This window comes from Carettochelys insculpta, chromosome 2, assembly GCF_033958435.1.
Source record: "Carettochelys insculpta isolate YL-2023 chromosome 2, ASM3395843v1, whole genome shotgun sequence".
Lineage (NCBI taxonomy): Eukaryota > Metazoa > Chordata > Testudines > Carettochelyidae > Carettochelys > Carettochelys insculpta.
Genome location: NC_134138.1, coordinates 128,684,633 through 128,710,835, shown reverse-complemented (window position 1 = coordinate 128,710,835; position 26,203 = coordinate 128,684,633). Strand labels below are relative to the sequence as shown.

Sequence of the window (26,203 nt, the reverse complement as noted above, 5' to 3'; positions counted from 1 at the left end):
ACTTTGGCCTGATCTACACTAGAGGATAAATTCACCACAAGCCGATTAGGTCGATTTTAAAGGGCTCTAAGACCGACTTTTGTAAAGCTGATTTCACGAGTAATGACAAAACCAGTTTTTCAGTATCAACATTATGCTAGTGCAGACAGCAGCGTCATTAAAATAGATTTTATTAGCATCCAAAAGTATCCCATAATGCCCCCAATGTGTCTTTTCTGGTCATTGCTTTCACCTCCATTGTTCTCCAGGAGAGCAGGAAGTATGAGACAGGAAGCATGTGACAGGAAGCAGGGATCATCCGCCTAGGAAGTTTGAATTCTTTTCTCTTCCTTTCTGGCAGAGCTTAGTAGCACACATCAGTAGCACACCCACTAGCCATGAGTTCAGAAGGTCACAAAAGTGCCCCAGCATAGAACTATCAGGAGATCCAGGACTCAACTCTGTGTGGGGGGGATGAATCTATCCTCCTGCAGCTCAAAACCAGCACAGAGGAGAAAAAAAACAACACACCACAGCCAGAGCCAGAAAGCCTCAAACACAACACACACTCCAGGACTCCTAAGTAAGAGGCTGTCTGTATTTGCTTCTCCTTTACCTGGAGGACTCCCTCTCTGAACTCCCTGTTTGCAGTCCCCTGTTCGCTTGGACACTGCTTTATAAAGCCCAGGGACTGAACCATCCATCTGCCGAATGGACCTGGAATCTCAAAGTGTGCTGTTTACTGGGAACTCTAATTCAGGATGTGACAGAGCGTTACAAAACTGCCCAAGCCTTCAGTATACTACCCCTTCCTACTTCTCCATGTGGGAACTAATGATACAACCAAGAATGACCTTGAGCAGGTTAATGCGGATTATGTGGCGCTGGGAAGAAGGGTCAAAGAATTTGGAGTGCAAGTGGTGTTCTCGTCCACCCTTCCTGTCGAAGGGAAAGGGCTAGGTAGGGATTGTCGAATTGAGGAAGTAAATGAATGGTTATGCAGGTGGTGTTAGAGAGGGCTTTGGATTCTTCAGTCACGGGCACTGTTCTGGGCACAAGGATTATTGGGAAGAGATGGGGTCCACCTGACCAAGAGAGGAAGGAGCATTTTCGCAAGTAGGCTTGCAAACTAGGTTCGCTTGGAGGCCGGGAAGAAATGCAGAGAGGAATGTACAACAAAAGTGGACCCCTAGTTCGAGTAGAGAGGGCGGGGAGATCGACTGGTTACCTAAGGTGTTTGTACACCAATGCCAGAACCCTGGGTAACAAGCAGGAGGAATTAGAAGCCCTGGCCCAGTTCAAGAACTATGACTTGATTGGCATAACAGAGACTTGGTGGGATGACTTGCATGACTAGAGCGCTGTCATGAAAGAGTGTAAACTGTTTAGGAAGAAAAGGAGGAGTTGCACTGTATGTAACATAGCACTATGATTGCTTGGAACTCCAGTACATAGAGGGAGAAAACCCTGTTGAGAATCTACGGGTCAAGCTTAGTAGTGTAGGCAACACTGGAGATAGAGAAAAGTTACTCACCGTAGTAACGATGGTTCTTCGAGATGTGTCCCCGTGGGTGCTCCACGATAGGTGTCGGGCTCGCCCGGCGCCGCAGATTGGATCTTTCCGGCAGTTTCTGCCGGCACACGCATGCGCCGGCGCGCGCCGCTCCCTTGCGCGCTCCCGGCCACGTGTGCGATCCGGTCCCCGCCAGTTCCTTGACCAACTGCCTCGGATGCTCCCGAAAAACACCAAACACAGATCCGAAGTGGGGAGAATGGGCGGGTGGTGGAGCACCCACGGGGACACATCTCGAAGTACCATCGTTACTACGGTGAGTAACTTCTCTTTCTTCCTCGAGTGTCCCCGTGGGTGCTCCACGATAGGTGACTACCCAGCAGTAACCCAAGAAAGGAGGTGGGTAATTGGTTTATGTGCAGCTTGCCCCCGAAAGGACCGCTGTCGAGAGGCGGGTATCCTCTTGGAATACCCGGTGTAGGGCATAATGCTTGGCAAAGGTGTCATAGGATGACCAGGTCGCCGCTCTGCAAATGTCTTTTAGCGCGATGCCCTTGAAAAAGGCTGTTGATGCCGCCACCGCCCAAGTGGAGTGAGCCCTAGACGGGGCCAGTAAAGGAGTTTTTCAAAGTTTGTAGCACATCTTTATGCAGGACACAATGTGCTTCGAGATTCTCTGTGAAGAGAGACCCTCTCCTTTTGACCTGGGAGCAAGAGAGACTAGGAGTCTGTCCGTTTTCCGGAAGGACTTAGTCCTGTCTATGTAGAAGGCCAACGCCCTCCTCACGTCCAGGAGGTGCAGGCGTGCCTCCTTGCTGGAGCTATGAGGCTTCGGGTAAAACGAGGGTAAAACTATAGGTTCGTTAAGATGGAACTCTGAAGAAACTTTTGGAACGAAGGCTGGGTGCAGCTGTAAGGTTACCGCCTCCTTTGAGAATACCGTGCAGGGAGGCGTTGCCATAACTGCTGCAAGCTCACCTCACCCTGTGAGCTGACGTGATTGCAAGAAGGAAGGTTGTCTTTATCATAAGGAGACGGAGGGAAACTGTGGCTAAGGGTTCAAACTCCACGATGGTGGAAGCGGTTTCCGAGGGGGGTACAGGTTTACCAGCCCCTTCAGGAACCTGGTAACAATAGGATGGGCAAACACCGTGGGCCCTTCATGCCAAAAAGCCAATATAGCGGCGAGATGGACCTTCAACGAGGAGAGGGAGAGCCCGCCTCTCTTGAGGTCCAGTAAGTATTCTAGTATTACAGGTATAAGCACCTCAAGCGGAGCTAACTGCTTGGTGGAACACCACGCAGTGAATCGAGTCCATTTCTGCTTGTAGGTCTTCCTGGTGGAGATCCTTCGGCTACTTTCCAGGACTTGTTGTACTCCTTCCGTACATGTACTTTCTAGGGAGCTGAGCCATGGATTAACCATGCTTGTAGGCGCAGGCCTCAGGGGTGTGGATGCACTATGGACCCCTGGGCCTGCGTGAGCAGGTCCAGCGCTACCGGAAGGGGAAGCAGTGGACGATCCGACATGCGCAGAAGCAAGGGGAACCATTGCTGTCGATCCCATGTTGGGACCACTAGGATCATGCGGGCTCTCTCCCTCCTGGCTTTCTGCAGGACCTTGTGGATGAGCACTGTGTGGGGAAACACGTAAAGCAGGGGGCCCTTCCACGAAATCGTGAACGCGTCCCCTAAGGACCCCCGCCCCAGTCCTGCTCTGGAGCAGTATTGGGGGCACTTCTTGTTGTGCTGAGTGGCAAACAGGTCTATCTGGGGAAATCCCCATGCATGAAAGATCGGTCGTAGCAGATCGGAGCAGATCTGCCACTCGTGTGTGAGTGCGAAGCGCCTGCTCAGCTGGTCTGCCTTCACGTTGTGAGCGCCTGGTAAGTACGAGGCTTTCAACGTTATCTTGTTGGCGATGCACCAGTTCCACAGCCGGACTGCTTCCGCACATAAGGCACGGGATCGAGCTCCGCCTTGTCGATTTATATAAAACATGGTGGAGGTATTGTCTGTATTGATCCCGACTACCTTGCCTTGTATGTGGTCTTGAAAGTGTTTGCAGGTGTTGAACACCTGCTCTGAACTCCAATATATTTATATGCAGTGACTGTTCCGTAGGGGACCACAGTCACCTTTTCGCCAATGTGTGCTCCCCACCCTATGTGGGAGGCATCGGTGGTGAGAAAAATAGAGATTTGTGGTTGGTGAAAGGGTACCCCTGTTAGCATGTTCTTGGGGTTTACCCACCATTGCAGGGATCTGCGCACCTCTATCGTGGGCACCACCACCCTGCGGACGGTGTGGGATGCTGGCTTGTAGACGCTCACCAGCCAATGTTGTAGGTTGCACATATGCAATCTGACGTTCTGTACCACGAACGTTGCCGCTGCCATGTGGCCTAGCAGCTGCAAGCATGTTAAAACCGGCACCGTGGGGCTGTATGTAATGACTTGTACTAGGGAACCAATGGCGCGAAAGCGAGTGTCGGGTAGATAAACCCTTGCTGTGATAGAATTTATGCGTGCCCCTATGAACTCTATGTCCTGTGTGGGGTCGATCTTTGACTTCGCAAGGTTGATGACCAGGCCCAGCGAAGAAAACGTGTTTGCTGTTACGCATATCATGCGTAGTACCTCTGCCTTCGAGGCCCCTTTCAGTAGGCAGTCGTCCAGATATGGGAATATAAATACCCCCTGTCTGTGCAGGTAGGCCGATACCACTGCCAGGGTCCTGGTAAAGATTCTGGGGGCCGAGGAGAGGCCGAACAGCAGAACCTTGTATTGGAAATGTTCTTTGCCTACCATAAACCGGAGAAAACATCTGAGAGCCGGGTGGATTGTTATATGAAAATACGCATCTTGTAAGTCGAGGGCTGGAAACCAATCTCCATCGTCCAGTGCCATGAGTATAGAGGCGACTGTGATCATCCGAAAGCATTGTTTGCGCAAGTACCGGTTGAGGCCTCGAAGATCTAAGATGGACCTCCAGCCTCCTGTTTTCTTCTCTGTGAGGAAGTATCGTGAATAAAACCCTTTCCCCTGAAGTCGCTCCGGCACTCTTTCCACCGCCCCTATAAGCATAAGCTGGTCCACCTTGTGCTTGAGTTTCGCCTCGTGGGAGGCATCCTTGAGATGAGGCCTGGGCGGAGGTCTTGGCGGTGGGAGCGACTGAAAGAGGATCACGTAACCCGTGGCTATGATCTCCAGTACCCATCTGTCTGTGGTGATCTTTTGCCATTGTGAGTGGAACGGTCGGAGGTGATGATAGAACATTAATTGTGGATGACATTGCGCGATGGTAGTAATAGTGTAGCCCTTGACCTGTCCGTCAAACTTGTTGCCTTTGGGCCTGCCCCGAGGATGCACGGCCCTGTTGGGAACGTCGCCTAGGAGTTCTATACTGTTGTTGCTGTTGATGCCGCCCTTGGTTGTAGCCCCGTTGGTACTGAGCATGCTGAGGTTGGTACGGGTATCGCCTTTGTTGAGGGTAATACTTCTTCTTTCTGTATGGACGGGTATAAATACCCAGGGTTCTGAGTGTAGCTCTTGAGTCTTTACTGGTATGAAGGACCGAATCAGTTGACTCTGCAAACAACAACTTCTGCGTGTCGAAAGGGAGATCGACAATTTTTGCCTGTAGATCCCTCGGGATACCCGATGTCTGGAGCCAGGATTCCCTGTGCATGACCGCTGTCGTAGCCGTTGAGCATGACGCCGTGTCCGCTATGTCCAGAGCAATCTGGACTCCCGTCCTTGAGGCTGCATAGCCCTCTTGCACGATGGCCTTCAGCAACGGCTTCTTATCTTCTTGAAGCGATTCCATGAGAGAAGTAAGCCTGGAGTAATTGTCAAAATTGTGGTTCGCTAGATGTGCTGCATAATTTGCCATTCTCAGCAGCAGGGTGGAGGAGGAGTATACCTTTCTGCCGAATAGCTCTAGCTTCTTGGCATCTCTGTCTGTTCCCCCCGCTTTGTACTGGGAAGTCTTCGATCTCTGCTGAGACAATTCTACCACCAGTGAATTTGGTTGTGGGTGACTAAACAGGAACTCCATGCCCTTCGCCGGGACTAAGTATTTCTTATCTGCTCTCTTGTTTATAGGTGGAGCGGAAGCCAGGGTCTGCCATATGGTGGTAGCAGACTCCATGATTGCTTCGTCGAGCGGGATAGTGATTTTGGACGAGGCCGGAGGCCTCAGGTTTTTGAGGAGCTTGTGGTGCTTCTCCCGCACCTCTGCTGTTTGGATGTCTTGCGTGAAAGCCACCCTTTTAAACAGCTCCTGAAACTGTTTGAGATCGCGCGGGGGGGCAACATCCCCGGGGGCCGTAGCCTTGTCGGGGGAGGACAAGGAGGAACCACTAGGGTAGACCTCCCTTGAACCCTCACGGTCCTGCTGTCGGTGGTACACCCTCTCACTGGAGGCTTGCGAGGGAAAATCTCGGGGTTCCAAAATCAACTTCCCCCGAGACAACTGTGTTTCCGTCCCCGTCCGTGAGTGCCCGCGGGGGTATTGGACGGTTGAGGGGGACCTGCCCCTGGGTGTATGCCTGTGGTGTCTATGCCCAGCGTGATAAGGACTACCATGGCAGCACGGGCACGGTTCCTGGGATGGAGACCTGGACCACTCTTGAGGTGCATACCCCCGATGTCTGGGGGAGCGAGATCGTCTGGATGACCGAGACAATGGTGAAACTGGTTTGTGATAGTACTCCAGAGGGTCAAATCCCAGAAAGGGCGAGGGTGGCCCGAGCCATGGTGACGCTGGTTGGAGGAACGGAGGAGGTGGCTCTGGGTAGGCTGGGGGAGACCCATGTCTCCTGGTTGGTGTTCGCAGCATAAGGGGAGGACTTGTTGAGAGCAGCCCTGCAGCCCTGTCCAGAGAAGGGCTGCGGTGCCGGGTTTTTGCTGCTGCCTTTCCCCTCCCCTGCGGGGCTGGCTCCGCCCCTTCCCGTGCCGAGGATCTCGGCCCCGCTGTCAGCGCTGCGCTCGGCACGCTTATCTGCGGTGCCGCGCGGGTGGTCTCCTCCGGTGCCTGCAGGCTGTGTGCCTGTTGGCCCTGCACCGTTGGTGCCGCGAGGGTCTGTGCCGCTTGCGGCAGTGCCGCCGGTTCCGGCACTTGCCTGGCCGCCGCTCTGAACACTGCGCGGGCCGGCTCCTTAGTAATCAGAGGCTCAGCCTCTGCCACGTGCGATGCTGCGCTGCCGCTTGTTTGGGACTGCGGCTGGGGGCTGTGTGCTACGCCCGTCCCGCTCGCTGTGGCCACCGGCAGGGATCGGGCTGGAGAGAGCTTCCTCTGTTTCTGCACCGAGGGGGTGAGGGACACCGCCTTCCTTTCATGGAGCCCTGTAGGTCCCTCCGGTTGAGGCCTCTCCGGCACGTCTGGCTGGAGGGCCTTATCAAACAGCAGCATTTTCAGCCGCATTTCTCTATCCTTTCTGGCTCTGGCCGTGAGCTTTGCACAAAAAGGAGCATTTCTGGGTGACGTGTGATTCCCCCAGGCACCTAATACATTGACTGTGCCCATCAGAGGCCGGCATAACTTCGCGGCACGACACACACTTCTTGAATCCTGAAGAGGACATTGCGGTGAGTCTTTGAGCTGTTAATAGGGTACTTAGCACCTTCTCTGTGCCTGTTCCCCTCTCACGGACCCCAGCCTGCCGCGGCAGGAGGCCTACTGGCCTTCACGTCCCTGGGTTGCCTCCGCTCCTCCTTCTCGTTTACTAAGACTTTCTACTTATATATATATTTTTTGCAATAAAGAAACAAACAATCTAACTAAGAACTCTGAAAAGAAACTCTAAAAACTCCAAAAACTCTAAATACGCTGGACTCTGGCCACAGCCTGAGCGGATTCTGTCTGCAGTTGATGGCGGTTAAGGAGGAACTGGTGAGGACCGGATCGCGCATGTGGCCGGGAGTGCGCCGGCACATGCGCGGTCTGGCAGAAACTGCTGGAAAGATCCGATCTGCGGCGCCGGGGTGAGCCCGACACCTATCGTGGAGCACCCATGGGGACACTCGAGGAAGAAGTGGTGGTTGGTGTGTGCTACAGGCCGCCAAATCAGGATGATGAGGTAGATGAGGCTCTTTTTGGACAACTGAGAGACGTTTCCAGATCACAGGCTCTCATCGGGGGTGGGGGAGGCTGGCTTTAAATTACCCTGACATCTGTTGGGAGACCAATACAGCAGTACAGAAGCAGTCCAGGAAGTTTCTGGAGAACGCTGGGGATCACTTCTTGGTACAAGTGCAGAAGGGCCCGACCAGAGGTTGTGCACAGCTCAACCTGCTGCTTACAAACAGGGAGGAACTAATAGAGAAGTTTGAGGTGGGTGACAACCTGGGAAGCAATGATCATGAGAAGGTAGACTTCAGGATCCTGACCAAAGGAAGGAAAGAGATCAGTAAAATTACACACCTTGGACTTCAGAAAAGCAGACTGACTCCTTCAGGAACCTGATGGGCAGAATCCCCTGGGATGCTACCATAAGGTAAATGGAGTCCAGGAAAACTGGCAGTATTTTAAGGAAGCCCAACTGAAGGTGCAGGAAGAAACCATCCCGATGTGCACAAAGATAAGTAAATATGGTAGGAGACCAGACTAGCTTACTGGGGAAATCCTTGGAAAACTTAAACACAAAAAGGCAGCTTACAAAAAGTGGAAACTTGGACAGATGTCTAGGGACGGATATAAACGTATAGCTTGAGATTGAGGGCAGTTTTCAGGAAGGCAAAAGCACAACTGGAATTGTGAGTCGTGAGGAATGTGAAGGATAACAAGAAAAGTTTCTACAGACATGTTAGCAAGAGGAAGGTGATCAGAGAGGGCATGGGGCCCCCTACTGGATGAGGGAGGTAACCCAGTGACAGATAATGTAGGGGGAAGCTGAAGTACTCAATGCTTTCTTTGCCTGTCTTCATGGACAAGGACAGATCCCAGACTAATGCGATAAGTGATGCACTGTAGGATGAAGGTGGACAGCCTTTGGTGGGGGAAAGAACAGGTTAGGAGCTATCTAAAAAAGCTGTGTGTACTTAAATCCATGGGCCCGGACCTAATTCATCTGAGGGTTCTAAGGGAGTTGGTGTATGTCACTGACGAGCCCTTGGCCATTATCTTTGAAAAGTCATGGAGATCAGGAGAGATCCCGGATGATTGGAAAAAGGCAAATGTAGTGCCCATCTTTAAAAAAAAGGGAAGGATGATGATCCAGGGAACTATTGGCCAGTCAGTCTTACATCAGTCCCTGGAAAAATCATGGAGGTGCTCCTCAAGGAAGTCATTTTGAGGCACTTGGAGGGGGGAAGTGATCAGGAAGTCAGCATGGATTCATGAAGGGCAAGTCACGCCTGACCAATCTGATTAGTTTCTACGATGAGATAACTGGCTCTGTGGATAGCGAAAAAAAATTGATGTGATTTATCTTGACTTTAGCAAAGCTTTTGATACAGTCTCCCACAATATTCTTGTCAGCAAGTTAAAGGAATGTGGATTGGACACATGGACGGTAAGATGGAGAGAAAGCTGGCTAGAAGGTCGGGCCCAGTGGGTAGTGATAAACGGCTCCATGTCAGGATGGAGGTCGGTTTCCAGTGGAGTGCCCCAAGGTTTGGTTCTGGATCCTGTTCTGTTCAACATATTTATCAATAACCTGGAGGAGGGTTGGATTGCACCCTCAGCAAGTTTGCGGATGACACTAAGCTGGGGGGAAGAGGTAGATATACTGGAGGGTAGGGATAGGGTCCAGAGTGACAGACAAATTGGAAGACCGGGCTGCAAGAAATCTGATGAGGTTCAATAAGGACAAGTGCAGAGTCCTGCACGTGGGCCAGAAGAATCCCAGGCATTGTTACAGGTTGGGGTCTGACTGGCTTAGTAGTAGTTCTGCAGAAAAGGACCTGGGAGTTGTAGCGGATGAGAAGCTGGACATGAGTCAACAGTGTGCCATTGTAGCCAAGAAGGCTAATGGCATATTAGGTTGCATCAAGAGGAGCATTGCCGGTAGATCCAGAGAAGTGATTATTCCTCTTTATTCGGCTTTGGTGAGGCTGCATCTGGGGTACTGTGTCCAGTTCTGGGCCCCCATTTATCGGAAGGATATGGACACACTGCAGAGGGTCCAGCGGAGGGTGACCAAAATAATTAGGGGGCTGGAGCATATGACCTATGAAGAAAGTTTGAGGGAATTGGGTCTGTTTAGTCTGCAGAAGAGAAGACTGAGGGTGGATTTGATAACAACCTTCAACATATGGAAAGGAGGTCGTGAAGAGGCTGGAGAGAGGATGTTCACAGTGGTCACAGATGGCAGACCACGGCGCAATGGTCTCAAGTTGCGGTTGGGAAGGTCCACGTTAAACATTAGGAAAAAACTTTTTCACTAGGAGAGTGGTGAAGCATTGGAATGGTCTGCCTAGGGAAGTAGTGGAGTCTCCATCCCTGGAGGCGTGTAAGTCTCGGCTTGACAAAGCCCTGGCTGGGCTGATCTGATGGGGTTTGGTCCTGCCTTGGGCAGGGGGCTGAACTTGATGGCTTCTTAGGTCTCTTCCAGCTCCATTGTTCTACGATTCTGTGATTTCAACGTGACTGTCTTTCACATGCAATGGCTTTGGAAGTTGGAGTGTGAGGAATGGTGGGCCCCTCTGCCATTCAAGTGAGACTTTCACAGATACAGAGGAGGAAAAAGACAAGACAGGAACTCATGGCTGAGCACTTGGAAGAGGCATGCAACAAACGCATGCAAGCAGCTCTGGACAGACAGCATATACAAGAATGGAGGAACAAAATGCTGGAAATCATGTACATTGCTGCCCCTAATAACAAAGCAGATAGAGCTCATGCATTCATTAACTGAACAAAATAACTTCAGATTCCCCCACGCTATTCATGCACCATTTCAAACCTTTCTCCCCAGATTCAGTCTCCTCCCCTCATCGGAGCGCCAGAATGAGAGTGATAAAGTCACATACATCCATGCAGTCCAATCCCACGGAATCACCACACAGCAAAAGGCTCACATTCCACCACATGTAAGATTATTATTCCCTTGATCTTCCCTCTGGGGCATTAGCACCCTCTGAATAAAAAACAATGTAGGTCAGAAAATAAAGTTGCATTTATTAGTTAACATGCTTTGGGATCCATGCTTCAGGGTTGGATGTGGTGGTCTGGGATGCCACGCAGTTGGCAGCAGTTTCATAAAGGGCAAGCACACATCATGGGGGAGTGCGAGAGCACTGCTTAGCAGCAGCAGATTCTGGTACCCTGCCTGTTCATTCATAAATCTGATTGTCAAGGCATCCCTGATTTGTGTTGCACCTCTCTCTCTGTGTTCTCCTGATTGCCCTCGTGTCTGGCTGCTCATAATTACCAGTGAGGAGATCCGCCTCTGTCCTCCACGCTGGCATGAAATTCTCCCCCTTCGCCTCACAAATGTTAAGAATACAGCAAGCCCCTACAACAAGGGGAATGTCTAAGTGGGTCAGAAGACACCTGAACCTAGCTTTAACATGGTCGAAGGCAAGTTCTACCACCATTCTGCACCTGCCAAGCCTGTAGTTGAATAGCTCCTTACCGTGATCTGGGGTTCCTGCATATGGCTTCATGAGCCAAGAGTACAAGGAGTAAGCAGGGTCAACAAGAACCATTACGGGCACTTCCATGTCCCCAGTGGTGATTTTATGTTCTGGGAAGAAAGTACACTCTGGAGTCTTTTAAACAGACCAGAATTCCTATACATATGCATGGTTCCCGACCATGCCATGCTGATGTCAGTGAAATGACCTCTGAAATCTACCAATTCCTGCAACACCATAGAGAAGTACCCTTTGCCATTTATGTACTGAAGCCAGGAGGTCCAGTGCCAGGACGGAGATGTGCTTTCTATCTATGGCCCTACTGCAGTTATGGAACACCATGGCAGAAAATCCATCCACTATGTCCTGCACATTCCACAGAGTCACTGTCTTTTGCAGGAGAAGTTTATTCATCACCGTGACTACCAGGATGACAACAGCCCGCACCGTAGATTTGCCTGTTCCCAATTGATTTCCCACTGACTGGTAGCTGTCTGGCACTGCAAACCTCCACAGAGCAACTGTCTCATGCTTGTGAGCCATCAAAGCAGGTCTCATTCTGGTATCAGAGCACTTTAGTGTGGGAGACGGCAATTCACAAAGTTCCATGAAAGTCAAATTATGGATGCAAAAGTTCTGTAGCCACTGGTGATCATCCCACTCCTGCAAAACAATGCAGTTCCACCAGTGTGAGCTGGTTTTGTGGAACCCAAACCTGTGCTCCACAGTATACAATGCATCCAGTGCTGCCACCAAATCTGCATTTCTCCTCTCCTGCTCTTGACATGTGGAAATGTCCCCTTCCCCAACATACTCATCATGTTCAAAAGATACTGCAGCATCGCATGGAAAGTCATAAAACACTACACAAAAGATTGAAACGTCTCTGTACCCATGTTATTCTTGTAATGGCAAGAGGCAGGCCATGAAAAAATGGTGCAAAAATTGCCTTGACTGTCTCCCCCCCGCCCAGACAGAAGCAGGAAGTGAATGAAATGCACTCTGGGATGATTACATCAGACACCCAGAACCACTCGTAGTGACTTTTCCCCCTGCACAAAACACTGGCACAGAATCCAAAATGTAGCTGGTCTGCAGGAACTGTGGGATAGGTGCCCACAATATACTGCTGCCACAGGCAATTTAATGGGGACACACTAATTTGACTTTATGAGCAGGTGTGGACACTCAACTTCGACTTTATAAAATCTAGTCTTAAAGTGAACTTTAATAACTCAACTTTATTCCCAGCTGTAGACTTACCCTTATCATCTCAAAGATATTTAAAGTCAGAAGGATGTGCAAATCTTCTGAAGACCTTAACATTATCCTGAAAGTATTCTGCTGTGCCACTTTGGGGGGAAAAAAAGAGCACAGAAGTGTTCCTATATTTATTTCCTTGTTTACACATAGTTCTGCCTTAGTCTGCTAATGTTACCTAGACCAGCGTGTGCAAACTGGAGGGCACAAAAGGTTTGGGGGTGGGGGGATGAAGTGGGGAGAAGACAGGTATAAAGAAACTTCAGCCTTTTGGTCTTTTAAACATACAAATCTCACTGTCCACAACAGACTTACTAGTGCCCCACTGCCACTCTTATATTTGTGCTGCTGCTGGTGCCAGTATACCACTGATGTTTTAACATATGTAGGCATAAGGTAAAATTCACCTCTTCAAAGTAGTAAAATAAATCTGGTTGAGAAGCCCATGAAATGTGATACCTGTTATTACAGTTATAACCGAGTCATCCGTGGCAGCTTCTTCAAGTGCTTGAATAATTTCTCTATACATCTATGTAAAAGAAGAATTAAAAAGGAATGAGGAAAAAAATGTGATGCCACAAAAGAAAACCCACATTGAAAAATCCAGAACTTGGAAGGAACAGATTTTCCAAAGACTTCCTCTAAAATTGGGCCTTCAGGATATGTACACTGAGCACATGTGCCTGCAGCAGTTAAACAGTGCAGGTCTAATAGTTATATCCACAGGGGGCAATAAGAGAAAAGGTTCAGGAGCAAGTCTGGAGGCCAGATTAAGGCCCTTGAAAAGTGCATATTGATTGGATAAATTTTATTTTGAAGCCTGAAAATTACATGTGTGTGTGTGAATTTAAAAATGTTTAAAATACTGTGAACAAAAGATCAGATTCTGGTCCTTGATCTGGCTGCTTTACAGCTCCTGGAGTGTGATTTTCTTGAGCATTCTGTGTTCCTAGAAGTAGTTGCAGAAGCAGTTCTGCTATATAGACACACACACACACACACACACCTTTGCTAAAACCCGTTTAGGGAATTTTACAAATTCCTTGGTTTAGATAAGGCTACAGAGAGGTCTTGTATATGTTTAAGTTAATAATAATGATACCTTAATTCTTATATTAATGTTTTTCCATCAGTAGATTTGAACATACATCACAATCTTTAAAACTAACCACAGTAAAGTCTGTCTGCAGTTTACAGGCTCAAATTAGGGTAGAATTTAGGTCAACACCAAGAGCTTTTGAAAAAAACAGAACCTTAAAAAGCTGCTCATCGCTAGCAAAGTGGTTAGTTTTTGTCCATCTACTCAAAGCTAAAGGAATGATTGAAACGGAAAACAAATGAGAACCTGAATAGCAGCAGAAGAATTACATAAATGAATTGAAAGAGCAGGGAAATAGAGAACACAGCAGAACTGGAGGGAAAACACAAATCTGCTCTTTGCTTTAGAGATCTCACAACCAAAGCATTCTGCTGAGGAAACAAATACCAAGAGAAAGAGCAGCAGCTACTGCTGCTGTAGGCTATGAAGGTGCTTTAACAAAGTACATTCTTCCATCTTATTTCACGTCTACATGCATCATTATAATTAATTGTGGGTCTCAACTGCCTGGTGCTGAGGATTTTGACTCCCATTCCCATGGGCTTCCATGGTAGTAGGTGAATTCAACATCTCCTAGGATCGGACCACAATTTTGAAAGGCTCTCCAAAGATTTATGAAACTTCTCTACAACATGTCAATGAAACAGGCTTTTAACCTGATGTAAGATAATATTTAACCCCTAAAGTCAACCTCTTTACCTGTGTGGTGATAGCATTTTTCTTGCCAGGGCGATTAAACACTATCTTAGTGATGTTATCTGTGGTGGTAACCTGTAGAGTTTCATATCCATGTTTGTTCTCAGGAGCATTCTTTTTTACCTGGCTAGTAGACTCAGAAGAGACCAGACTGGACACAAGGTCAACATATTTCTGTCTGGCATTGTCCTGTGATGAGGAAAACCCAAAATTATTATTTAAAAATGCTGCTTAGCTCAAATGATAAACTAAAAATAGAAATGTCTTGTCAATGCAAAGCAAAACTAGAAAAAAATCTTTTGAAATGGAAGTCATGTCCATCAAGGTGACCAAAATACAGATACGGACATTACTGAATGAAAAACTTTGTATGTTTTGTGTCTGATTAGGAGCAGTTGTGAAGTTTAAGGTGTTCATCACCACCAATTTGAAGGAGAAAATACCAGTCTTGAGAATCCTTAAGGCACAATATGCTAGATGCACAAGAAAAAAAAATTGAGGGAAGGAAAATTTAGACCAGCTTTTGAGTTCCAAAAAGATTTTAGTTCAATTCTAATTTTGCATACATGATTTACACTGGCTTATATCATCTTTATATCCCCATACCTGAGGTTAGGCTTTTTGTTTTCCCCTCCAATTGCCAATCATGGTGTTAGCACCCAAAAGACTTGCATTCTTTACATCAAATTTATTCATTTGATCCCACAAAGCTACAAAAACACCACCACTGAATTTGGATAATTATCCAGAACAGTTATATATATAAGAATTTAAAAGCCCACCCTACCATTTTGGCAGGGTAAATTAAACTGAAAAGTTTTAAGCCTTCATTTTGAAGCCTCTAAATGAATTGCTGTCACAAAACTTAGTACTTGCATCTCTGTCTCTCTCATGGCTGCAATCAGGTAAATCAACTGTAGGAGCAAATTTTACAAGCATTAACTGTGAGCAAAGACAGGCTACTTTCTTGAAATCTTGTCTCAAGTCTAATCAATGGTGAAAGGCACATCAACATGGTTTTAAGGTTGCTTGGTGGTATGCCTTCCCCTTTCAGAATACGGAGCTGAGCAAAATTCAAAGTCTGAAAGTCAGGGAATGCAGAATTCAGTTTTCACAACACAACCTTAAAAACTTTGCCCAAGTTCAGCAATGCCCCAGTTCATTACACTAACATATAGGCTATGTCTACATTACAGCAATCTGTCACAGAAGTCACTGTTGGAAGAGATCTACCAACAAAACTTCCATCAACAGATTGCATCTACACATAAAAGCAGATTGAAAGAGCAATCCACATGCATCATTATGCCGCCTTCTGTCAACAGAGAGCAGCCAGACTGCCCGGACCTCTCTCTGAAGAGCTTCTGGTTAGTCATTCAGTCAACAGGGCTGCCCAGTGAGCTGGAAGCCCTGTCCGTCGACAAAAGGGCCCCAGAGCATCTACACTGCACTTCTGTCGACAGAAGTGTTATTCCTCCATGCAGAGAGGGGCACCACTGTCAGGGAAAGTGATCTGTTTTGTCGAGACTGTCAACAAAACGCCTTTTGTCTGTAGATGCTCCCTGAGTTTTGTCGAAAAAAACCCAGTTTTGTTGACAAAACTCTGTAGAGACAGCCAGCCACTTCCACTTTTCCAACTACGTAAGTTTTACAGTATACAAGCTCTTCACCTCTTCTTACAAACCATTCACACTCACCCTCCAGACACTCAGTCAAAATCCATTTGTGTTAGTCACATACCTGTCCTCAGTTAGGTTAACTGTAATAGGTTCACAGCCATCTGTCTTAATGAGATCTGCAATTCATCTAGTCTTTAAATATCACTCAGGACACACCTACACTACAAAATTAGGTTGATCTAATTTATGTCGGCAAACAGCTATTGCAGTAATTGCATCCTTTGCACAAGTCTACGCTTTGCTCATATCAGAGGTGTCCATTGTTGCCAAAAGTGCTTCACCAATTGAATTGTCTTCTTGGGGCATTGTAGAGTGACTCCTGAAAGCTAGCAAGTGAACATATGCAGTCCAGCATCTACACTGATACTGCATCAGCCTAAACTACATTGACAATGACTTTACATCTCTCATGAAGGTGCAGTTGAGTCGGTATACTGAGCAAGGTATGTTGGCAGAAGCAAAATTTTAGTGGAGAAACTTATAGTCAAGCTGCCTTGCATCAGCCTAACTGGAGTGGAGAGAAGCAGTCAATTTAACATTTTAAGGCAGTAGAAGGAAACTTTTTTTGTAGCTTGGGAACCTCTTAGTCTGACCACTAAAGACTCTCTTCCCATGTTAAATTTCAGGGCAATGTGAATAAGTGTTTGGATTTCAGAACACTTAAGAGTTGAGCTTTAAAGCACAAAATCTGTGGGGGGAAAAAGGAAATTTTGCCATTTTTATGAAATATAGCTCAGTTTGGAAACTGCCAAGAGTTAGTGGTACTATTCCCTACCTTGGGTAATACTTGACAGACTAAGACTTTTTTAAATCCATATAACATCAGTAGTTTGATTTCTAGCTCTGCACAAAAAAACCAAATAAAAACTCTGAAAAATGGCTAGTTAAGGAAGGAAGCTTCTTGGTCTGCAACTCAGTTTAAATGACCCTAATATTGGATCACTAACCTTATCCAAGTACTGTCCTGATAAATACTAAATGTCAAGGAAATCCAACTATGCACATTAGTTTAAAATGTTGACCTTTAAACAGAAGTTGTGATGCAACCTTAACGATAGTGGTGCTGCTGCTGTGATGTGTGTTCTGCATAGCCCATCTTGATATGCGTTAGATTGTCACATATGGTTTTGTTTTGCTGGTCTTGTCATCTTAGCATGCATCTTACCAGCATCTGGTTTGGTTTTATGCTTCTGTAAAAGAGAGCAATATGGTCTGAAAGCTGCTGGTTTAGGCTTGGAGCCACATCAATTAATTCCTCCCAAAGCTGCTGCTTCAACCCAGAACACCACACTCAATGGTTCTACTGCTGGTTGAGCTGGGTCAGATATAGGCCAAGCAACAGCCAGTACGTGCCCATATGTTTCAATATTTTACAGACTTACACATTGCACAGCTTCTTGTGCTCGATTAATTGCTGGGAACATTTGGTGCTGCTGCTGAAACAACAGACGATGTCAATTAGGAGCTCACCATGAGTAAGTATACTGCACTTCTTTCAGCTGTGATGTGGGCAGCTTACCAGACAGATGTTGCTCTTTAATAAGCTTTGAAACATCTTTCTGCATGCTCCTCATGACAGAAGCATGGTCACATCAAACAGCATCCATATTTGAATTTGAATTTGCTGAAAATATTGTCTCTGGTGGTGAAGTCTTTAGTGGCTGATAGCATCGAGATAGCCAGCGTAAAGTGATCATCATTACAATGTCGAATGATGATCAGGAACAGTGGGCTCTCTCCTGTACCACTGTGGCTGTAATTGTCTAGACTAAACAATGCATGCTTTCTGCTAGACAATCCACACTGTCATTTGCCATCTCTTTGATAATGGCTGTCATCTTTGTGCCCATACATGTGTATTTCCCAGTGATTTCCAAATCAGGAAAAACAGCCTTCAGCAGCTTTGAAACACTATTATTGCTCATTACAGCTGGAAAGTCATGCTCGGCAGTGAAGCCCATGAACCACACTTCAGGACAGATCAGACTCTCAGCGATGTTGAAGTGAAGAACTGCTTTATCTGCATGCTGCTAGCTGGTGTTTTTGCTGTTTCAATATGCTTTTTCTACACCATGTAAATTTTCACATTATGACAGCCATGTGTGCTAGATATGTCCATGTGACATATTCACAGTACACAATTTTTACTGTCAGTAGTTTAGGGTTAGGGTTTTTCCGCCACATACTGATCTTTGTCATCACCCACGTAAGCCGTTTTTATCAACAAAAGCAGCTGGAGTATGCTGGGGCAAAAAAGAAATCATGCCTGCTTCCTCTCAGGATATTCCTTCCACCAGAGGTACAAGCAGAATTGTCATTAGGAGGCTGAGAAACTGGGATCAGCAGCCACCATCTAAGAAAGTATCCAGAGCACATTAACATAGTCCATCAGGGACACAGCACAATGCACATCTTGTAACATGGAGTTGTGAAACTAGCACCAAAATCCCATTCAGAACTTCAGAGGATTCCCTCCTATCAGACCCTCTCAGTGCAGTCTACAGCTGTGCCCCAGGGAGAAGAATGACTCCAATAGTCACAACACTGTTTGCTACATTTGTTGGACTTGAATGGTGGCAAGTGACATAAAAGTTGTAATTTAAGGCCTGAAAATTTTCAAGTAAATATAAAAAATTTAGGAGAATTTCTGTCACTGAGCAGGTCAGGTTCACAATCAGGAACTAAGTTTGTTAAATACACTTATCCCTCGCTATAGGAGCACAATTGGTTCTCAACTGTATAGTAGGCAAAAACTCTTAAGAGGGACACTAAATTCCCACTAAAATATGTGGGAAAGTCTTTGATTTGTTCCAAGTGCTCATAATTCAGAGGAGTGGCAGCAGGTGGCACTGCTTTTGAAAGGTAAGTGCACTTTGGGTTTGGGAGGGGTTGGAGAGGATTAAAGGCTGGGGGCAGTTTGCGGCCATGAGCGGGAAGGAGGGTTAAAACCTGGTGGTGGGTTGGGTCCATGCGGGCAGGTGGGGTGTTAAGGCTGTGGTGGGTTGGGTCCATAAGGCAGGTGTGTGGGGGGTGTACAGGCTGTTGAAGGTTAGGTCCATGGGGTGGGTGGGGGGATTAAAGCTGCTGCAGAATGGGTCCATGGGCAGGTGGTTGGGGTTAAGGCCATAGCGCGTTGGGTCAGTGGGGCTGGTGGGGTTTCAGGCTGTGGCAGGTTGGCGCTGCAGGGCAGGGGTTCAGGCTGCTGTGGATTGGGTCTGTGGAGCTGGCGGGGGGTTCAGGGCTGCGGCAGGTTGGGTCTGTGGGGCTGGCAGGGGGTTCAGGCTGCAGTGGGTTGGGGGGTGGGGAAAGGCTTGTACTAGCGGGAGGGAGTTCACTCATCTAATGAGCAAAAGGTAGGTATGTGTCCCTTGTTTTAGTGAGTACTTGTAAGTAAAGCACTCATTTAAACGAGGGATGAGTGTATAGTAATGTGGTTACAAAGAAGGTAATCAGGCCTATGGCACCATAATGCAAACACCTAACTATAGTTTGCATCTGACAGCTCAACCTGGAGTGTACTGATGCAGCTAACCCACTCAGACAATGCACAGAGACATTACTAGTGCTTTCTTTGCGCCAGTAGTTGATGATATCGATTATTAGCACCTCAGCAGCCCCACTCATGGGACTGGCTGGGGGAATGAGGGGGCGTGGGAGCTGGATGAGTACCGGCCCCTTTTTTTTTTTTAAAAAAAAACAAAAAACAAAAAACAAAAAAAACCACAAAAAATAAGGCACTGGGCATTACATTACTAGGAACATCACTGTATAGGATTACTGTTTTGAAGTAATGCAGTCTATATACACATCACTAATTAAGTGCAAGTCCTTTTGAAAGCAGTGCATCAGTGAAAAATGATCAACAGTTCGCAACCTGAGAATCAAAACATTCGAAATAGCAATTACAAGAGCTGCCACAACATAACTGATGCAAAGGAAAGAAATCATTACTCCTCTGACAATGTTGAGTTATGTGATATTGGCAAAGTGAAGAGACGTTATTTCTAATCCAGCAGCCTGTCCATTAGTGCTGGCAAAAGTTGTTTCAGGGAAGTCCAACTGACATGATTCAGGGAGAAGATATTTAAAAGCTCGACAGTATCATTTGATTCTGAAAAAGTGACTCAAAATGGCATAGCAGTGTACCCATTTTTATTCTCTTGGTTCCATATTAAAAAAAAAAAAGCGTGTTTTAAAAATATATATGTAGTTTTCCTATCAGTTTTACAAACTCATCCTTGGGGTCTGGGCTCAAGTTTGCAAAGCTTCCCATTAAAAGAACCACATTTTTACTTGTAAACCAACACCACTCATTGGTATGGAATCCACTGAGACAAAAATATATCTCCACAAGACTGTTTTTACAGTCACTTTTCATAATCTTCTATAGCTGATGACATGTCACCTATTTCATCTGACAAGCTACCAACATCCATGAAGTGCGCATTCATGGTGGAAAATTTCTTCTTCGATAGAAGGAGATAGAAACTACTTTAATTCCACTGGTGAAGTCACAACCTAGGCATGAGTTTGTTGCTGAGGTAGTGTTGTTTATAAGCTAAAAATCAAATTAGACATGGGTCTAAGGATCCTCATCTTTAGCTTCCCTGTGACAATTTCCAATTTAGCCACATACGTTAGCTAGAAGTGCTGGGTAACACTACTGTTTGGAAGAAGTCATTTTCCTTCCTTGCTCAGCTGGTAGACTACCCTATAGAATTAAAGGTTTTTCCCCTAGTTTTCCTGGAAGACAAGAAGAGCTCCTTTCTATTTTTTTCATACATACATACATACATATTCAGCAAATAAGATGCAGAGGGAGACAGACACCCTTGTTGTCTCTCACTCACACACACACTCGGGACTAGCCATATGGCAACAAAAAGGGCTATAAAGCCTCTCTCATCTTTTTCCTAAATGCTAAGCTATGACAATGATAATGACACTTTAAACAAACCAACCAACCAATACTGATGTATTACACCTAAATCTTTTGTAAACTAACCTGCCATCAACTCTTGGTAACATTTTAAATCAAGTTTACAAAACAAATATTTTAGAAGTTTGACATAGTGCAGAATATTCTGTTATCAGATACAGACTTTAACTAACACAGGCTATGATTACACACTAGCCCTTCACTAACGAATATCAAATACAGATTGAATCTCTCTAGTCCAGCAGCCTTGGGACCTGACGTGTGCCGAATGAAAGAATTTGCCAGACTATGGGAGGTCAGTATTGTCTAGTGGCATTACCAACACTTCCACAGCTTACTGGGTTCTTAGAAGATATTTAGGGGTAAATTACGGCTAAAAAGCAGCAAAGAACACAGAGCCAGGACTGGGGACTCTACACAAATTTTATGGGACCATTGGTAACTTCGCCACACCCACAACAAGCAGCTTGCTGACAAACTAAAATCATGCCAGATTATGGATGTTGCCGAATAAGAAAGTGACAGACTAGAGGAGATTCAAACTGTATCTGTTTTGTGAATGAAGTGCTTAATTGAAAGAAGTGCTACATTCACCTTAGACAAACTGCCAAGTGAATTCCATGCGTCCCATTTGGCCTTCTTGACAAAGTCAAGCATGCCAGGCTTCGGAGAACTGCAGGGACCCTCAGTAGCCTGTATAAAGGGTGGAATAAACTCATGTAAAATCTCAAGTCAGTTCAAATTTTTCAACCAGTTGGCTGGGGGCAAAGAACACAAATGCAATCAATCACGACATGATCGTGGCACAGAAGCTCTGAAAACAAACAAGCGTACTCCAAAGAAAAAGTGTACCATGAAATCACTATGTCTATATTATCTTTTAATTTTTTAAGATAATCACTTAAGCCCTCATGAACCCAATCTCAATACAGTACGGACACCACTCATTTTAATTAATTTAAAAACCCATGTTTTCAAAAGTTGTATTTATGTATACATCTTACAGAAATATCACTGTATGAGCTCAATCTTTAAGAAAAGCACATAACATATAAAGGGAGAGAAATATGTAGACCCAGAAAAGTAAGTTTACCAACTTACGTTAGCTGTTCATGACAAGAGCATGTGATCTATCTTTAAAAAAATGTGTTCTCTTATGCTTTAGTAGAAGAGCATAGTTCCTTCAATATAAGATATGTCCTAAACTAACTCCCAGAGATGAATCTTCCAATACACTTTATACCACTGGCTTTCAACCTGCAGTCCACACACCATTTTCAGTTATCTTTAAAAGACCCCTTAGACAAAGTTTCAGATCCCAGAAAAGGCATTCCATTTTTCTGATCATGGTATGTGAATACTTCCGCCTGCAGGTCAAAACTCGTAAGTGTTGTAACCACAGAAGCCCAGAGTTTAGTAGCTTTTCTCACACTGCATCAAATGCTGTACTGAGCACATGCTATATTTATAGCTGAATCCTGTTCAGCCAGTTTTCAGACGGGCCTGGTCTACCCTAGGAGATCAAGTCAAATTTAAGGGTCTAAGGCTGATTCTAAGGGACTCTAAGGCTGAGTTCCATAATGCTGAATTCCCTGTGAAGTAACTCAAGAAGTAGAATTTGCAAAGTCAAACTGTACAAGTGGAGATGGCAGTGTTATTAGAATAAGAGATTTTATTAGCTTTTAAACTGTCCCACAATGCTCCTCAAGGTGTCCTTTCTGGTCATCGCTCCTCCCCAGCTGCTGTCCAGGTAAGCCAGAAGTAGGTGGCAGGAAGCGGTGGTCATCAGCCTGGGAATTTTGGTTACCTTTCCCTTCCTCTCTGGCCAGCGTGGCAAGCAGATGCACAGATCACATCTCTGCAGCACACCTTGTAACCATGAGTTCCCAGGATTGCAAAAAGGGCCCCTGCACAGAGCCAACAGGAGACCTTGGACCTCATTTTGGTGTGGGGCAAAGAAGTTATTTTCATTCAGATTAAATCCAGCAAAAACAACGCTGATATGAATGCAAAAATTTTGCAAGGCATGATCAAAAAAAGAGTACAGCAGGGACACTCAGCAGTGCCACGTGAACATCAAGGAGCTGAAGCAAAGCTACCAGAAATGTAAGACAGACAGTTGGTCTGGGGCATCTCCCCAGAAATGCTGATACTACAATGAGCTTCATGCTATTCTAGGGACAGATGCCACCTCTTCCCCCAAAATTTGCATCGATTCCTGTGGTCATGGGGAGTATGCTGATGAGGAAAGGGTGGACAACAGCAGGGTCCATTACAGCACACAATTGCCTCCCAAGATGGCGTGCTTTAAGAATGCTGTGATGCAGTCTCCCGTTCTCCCATGGGCTGGTGTCCCTCCAACATGCCACACTACCCCTACATCTGCCCCAGTGTTACTTTAAGGAAGTTCCACCCCCCCCACCCCACCTGTGAACCAAGGATAGCTTACCATAGTGTTCAGGGTAAACCTCTGCCATAGAAGATCTGAATCATGCATTCTTCAGTCTTAAGAGTAACCAGAGTGACACTGCAGTTGCAATATGGTCTTCCATAGGGACAGAGACACATGATTTCTGTCACTATGGTCACTGTTCTGAGTAAAGGTAGAAATGTAGCTATTGATAAGGACATTAATATTTCTAAGTTTGTTTTTAATCAGAAAATGACAAAAAAAAAAAAAAAAAAAAAAAAAAAGACAGTGGATGGGGAGTTTCCTGAAAGGCAAGGAAACAGCATGGTGGAGCGGAAGAGGATACCAGTTAACACTCTTCACACTCACTCATAAACATGGTTTTCCAGGCATACCTGACTTTTAGTGCATCTTTCTGGGCTTTCCTGTTTTCTTTTAGGGTTGGCTGCTGCTAATTTCCTGCCAGGATCTCTGCCTCAGCCACCCATGCAAACATGAAAATTTCCCCCCTCACCTTGCAACTGTTATGAAGAACACAGCAGGCCCCAATGACAAAGATATTGTTTTCTTCACTGAGGTACAAGCGTGTCAGAAGGCACCTAAACCTACCTTTTTAAACAGCCAAAGGCACATTCCACCACCATTCTGCACCTGTTCAGCCTGTAGTTAAAGAGCTTATTGGAGTTCAGGGTGCCTGTATAGGGATGCATGAGCCAAGGGAACAAGGGGTAAGCAGGGTCACCCAAAATCGCTATGGGGATTTCCATGCCCTCAACAGTGATCTTCTGGTCAGTCCGGGAAGAAAGTGCCACTCTGGAGCCTTACAAAAAGGCCAGAATTCCTAAAGATTCACATCATGCACCCATCCTACTATCTCCTGCACATTCCCCAGAATCACTGTCTTCCACATGAGAAACAAATTGATCACCTTGGCTATTTGTATGACAACTGTCCCCACCGTGGATTTGCCCACCTCAAATTGATTGCCAACTGACCAGTAGCTGGCATTGCAAACTTCCACAGAGCAATTGCCACACACTTCTCAACTTTCAAAGCAGGTCTCATTCTGGTATCACTGCTCTTCAAGGCAACGGAGAGCAGTTCCTGAAGTTCCTTGAAAGCTGCCTTATACATGCAGACGTTTTGCAGATGCTTCTGATTGCCCCATGACTGCAAAATGATGTGATTGCACCTGTCTGTGCTGGTTTTGTGGCTCCAGAACCTCTGCTCCATGCTGTATAGTTACTTCAGTGCTACCGGAAACTGTGGTTCTTTTCTCCAGAGATTCAGGTCTGTAAATGCTGGTGGAAACAATAAGCTCATTCTGCAGGGGCATCAGTGTTCAGAATATATTACATCACAGTGCAGAAACTGAGCACAAAACACTGCATCAAACTTTGAAGTGTATGAGGATTCCTTTTTGGTGTCTGTATTGGAGTCTGGCAGTCAAGATGAAAATCATATGAAAATGCTGGGGTTTTTTTGCAGCCAAAAGGGGAGGTGAGGAAAATGTATTCAGGGATGACAACATCAGAAACTCAATCACTTGAGGCAACTTTTTTCCCCAGAAAACACCAGCACAAAATCCCAAAATGCAATGGGGCTGCAGGAACTGTGGGATAGGTGCCCACAATGCACTGCTACCATAGTCTGATTCAAAACAGCCATGTAGGGACACACTAAATCCAATTTCTGAGGTGGTCAGGGCACTCATCCTCAACTTCATAAAAGCAAGTGTTAAAAAGTTGACTTTAACAAATTCGACTTTATTCCCAAGTATAGACATACCCTAAGACTTCTATGGCAAGGGTTCCTAAGTGACAGAATGAATTTCCAAAGGGGTCAGATTCTGCATCTCTATTTCAAACTTTTAGGTGTCCATAACAATGTTTCTGCTATTTTCCCCATTATTTTGAGGAATAAATTTTGTTAAGTGCACTGAGGCATGTGTAGAAATACTTGGTGCTAGCTGTGGGTGCTTTGCTACATCAACTGGGTGGCATTTAAATCTGTCCCTGGTGGCCATCCAAGCACACAGTTTACAGGGAATCCTGATCCATAAATTTGGAAAGTGGTCAAGAGCCGCACTCTTCCATGATCCTAATGGAAGAGGTGTGGGATCTGTGATGGAGGTTGGGTACAGGATGGTGTGTGGTGGTTTGGACTGTGACCTGGGGCAGAGATTGGGGTGAAGGGCCTGAAAGGGGCTATAGATGCTGAAGGAAGGGCAGAAGGTTTGAGTTATGTGGATTTTGGGTGGAGGAGGAGTAGGTGCAGAGAATTAGGGCTATGTAGGGGTGGAGGTGGAGGGCCTGGGGTGCCAGAGGCAGGCTCTGGCTGGGACACTTACCTGGGCAGCTCCCAGCCAGCAGCCAAGCTGATTTCACAGGAAGGCTCTATGCCTGCTCAGCTCTGGCAGGGGACATGTGCTTCTGTGAATAGCTATGAGCCGAAGAGAAGGGGTGCTTCAAGCAGGAAGCATCCATTGCTCTGAAGCCAGCCAATGGGACTGTGAAGCCTTCGCCACTGCAGCTCATAGCTATTGAAAAACAAAAGGGCCCCACAGCTGCTTTTCTGAGCGGCATGCAAAGCAGGCAGAAAGCCTGCCTGAGGCTCCCTGCTGCATTCATGGGCCAGATCCAGCAGCTTGGTGGACCACATCTGGCCCACAGTCTGTATTTCTTCCAGACCCACTTTATGTTAACACCACTCACCCCACTATAGAGGGCTTGCAGTCATGAATGGATACTTTTGAGTAATTTTCTACCTTAGAAATAAATTCTGTAAGAATGCAAGACCTGCACACGTTGCACAGCCAATCCTACTAAAAAGGAGTGAATTGAATTCTTTTTGTTCTTCTGCATCAACAATTCCACGCACACTTACAGTCCAAATCCAGCACACCTCACAGCACACTGAAGGTAATGGAATGGTGCAGGTGTTACCAAGAGCATAATATGGCTCACAAACGAGTTAGCAGTGATTATTCATGAGATGAGAAGAACTCAGCTTGACTCTTAGAACTGAGACAGTTTGCAGAGCTGTCA

General features: G+C 46.2%; 1 protein-coding gene across 4 annotated transcripts in view; it reads right to left on the bottom strand.

Annotated features, from left to right (window-relative positions):
- ECI2 (enoyl-CoA delta isomerase 2) overlaps nt 1-26,203 on the bottom strand; it is a 60,152-nt gene that overhangs the window by 9,122 nt on the left and 24,827 nt on the right. For all 4 annotated transcript variants that reach the window (XM_074987731.1, XM_074987732.1, XM_074987734.1 and 1 more), the window contains exons 3-5: nt 21,341-21,439; nt 14,132-14,317; nt 12,793-12,862 (exon numbers count right to left, since the gene is read on the bottom strand). In XM_074987731.1, the coding sequence (XP_074843832.1) occupies nt 12,793-12,862; nt 14,132-14,317; nt 21,341-21,439 (355 nt within the window). The remainder of the gene's footprint in view (nt 1-12,792; nt 12,863-14,131; nt 14,318-21,340; nt 21,440-26,203) is intronic.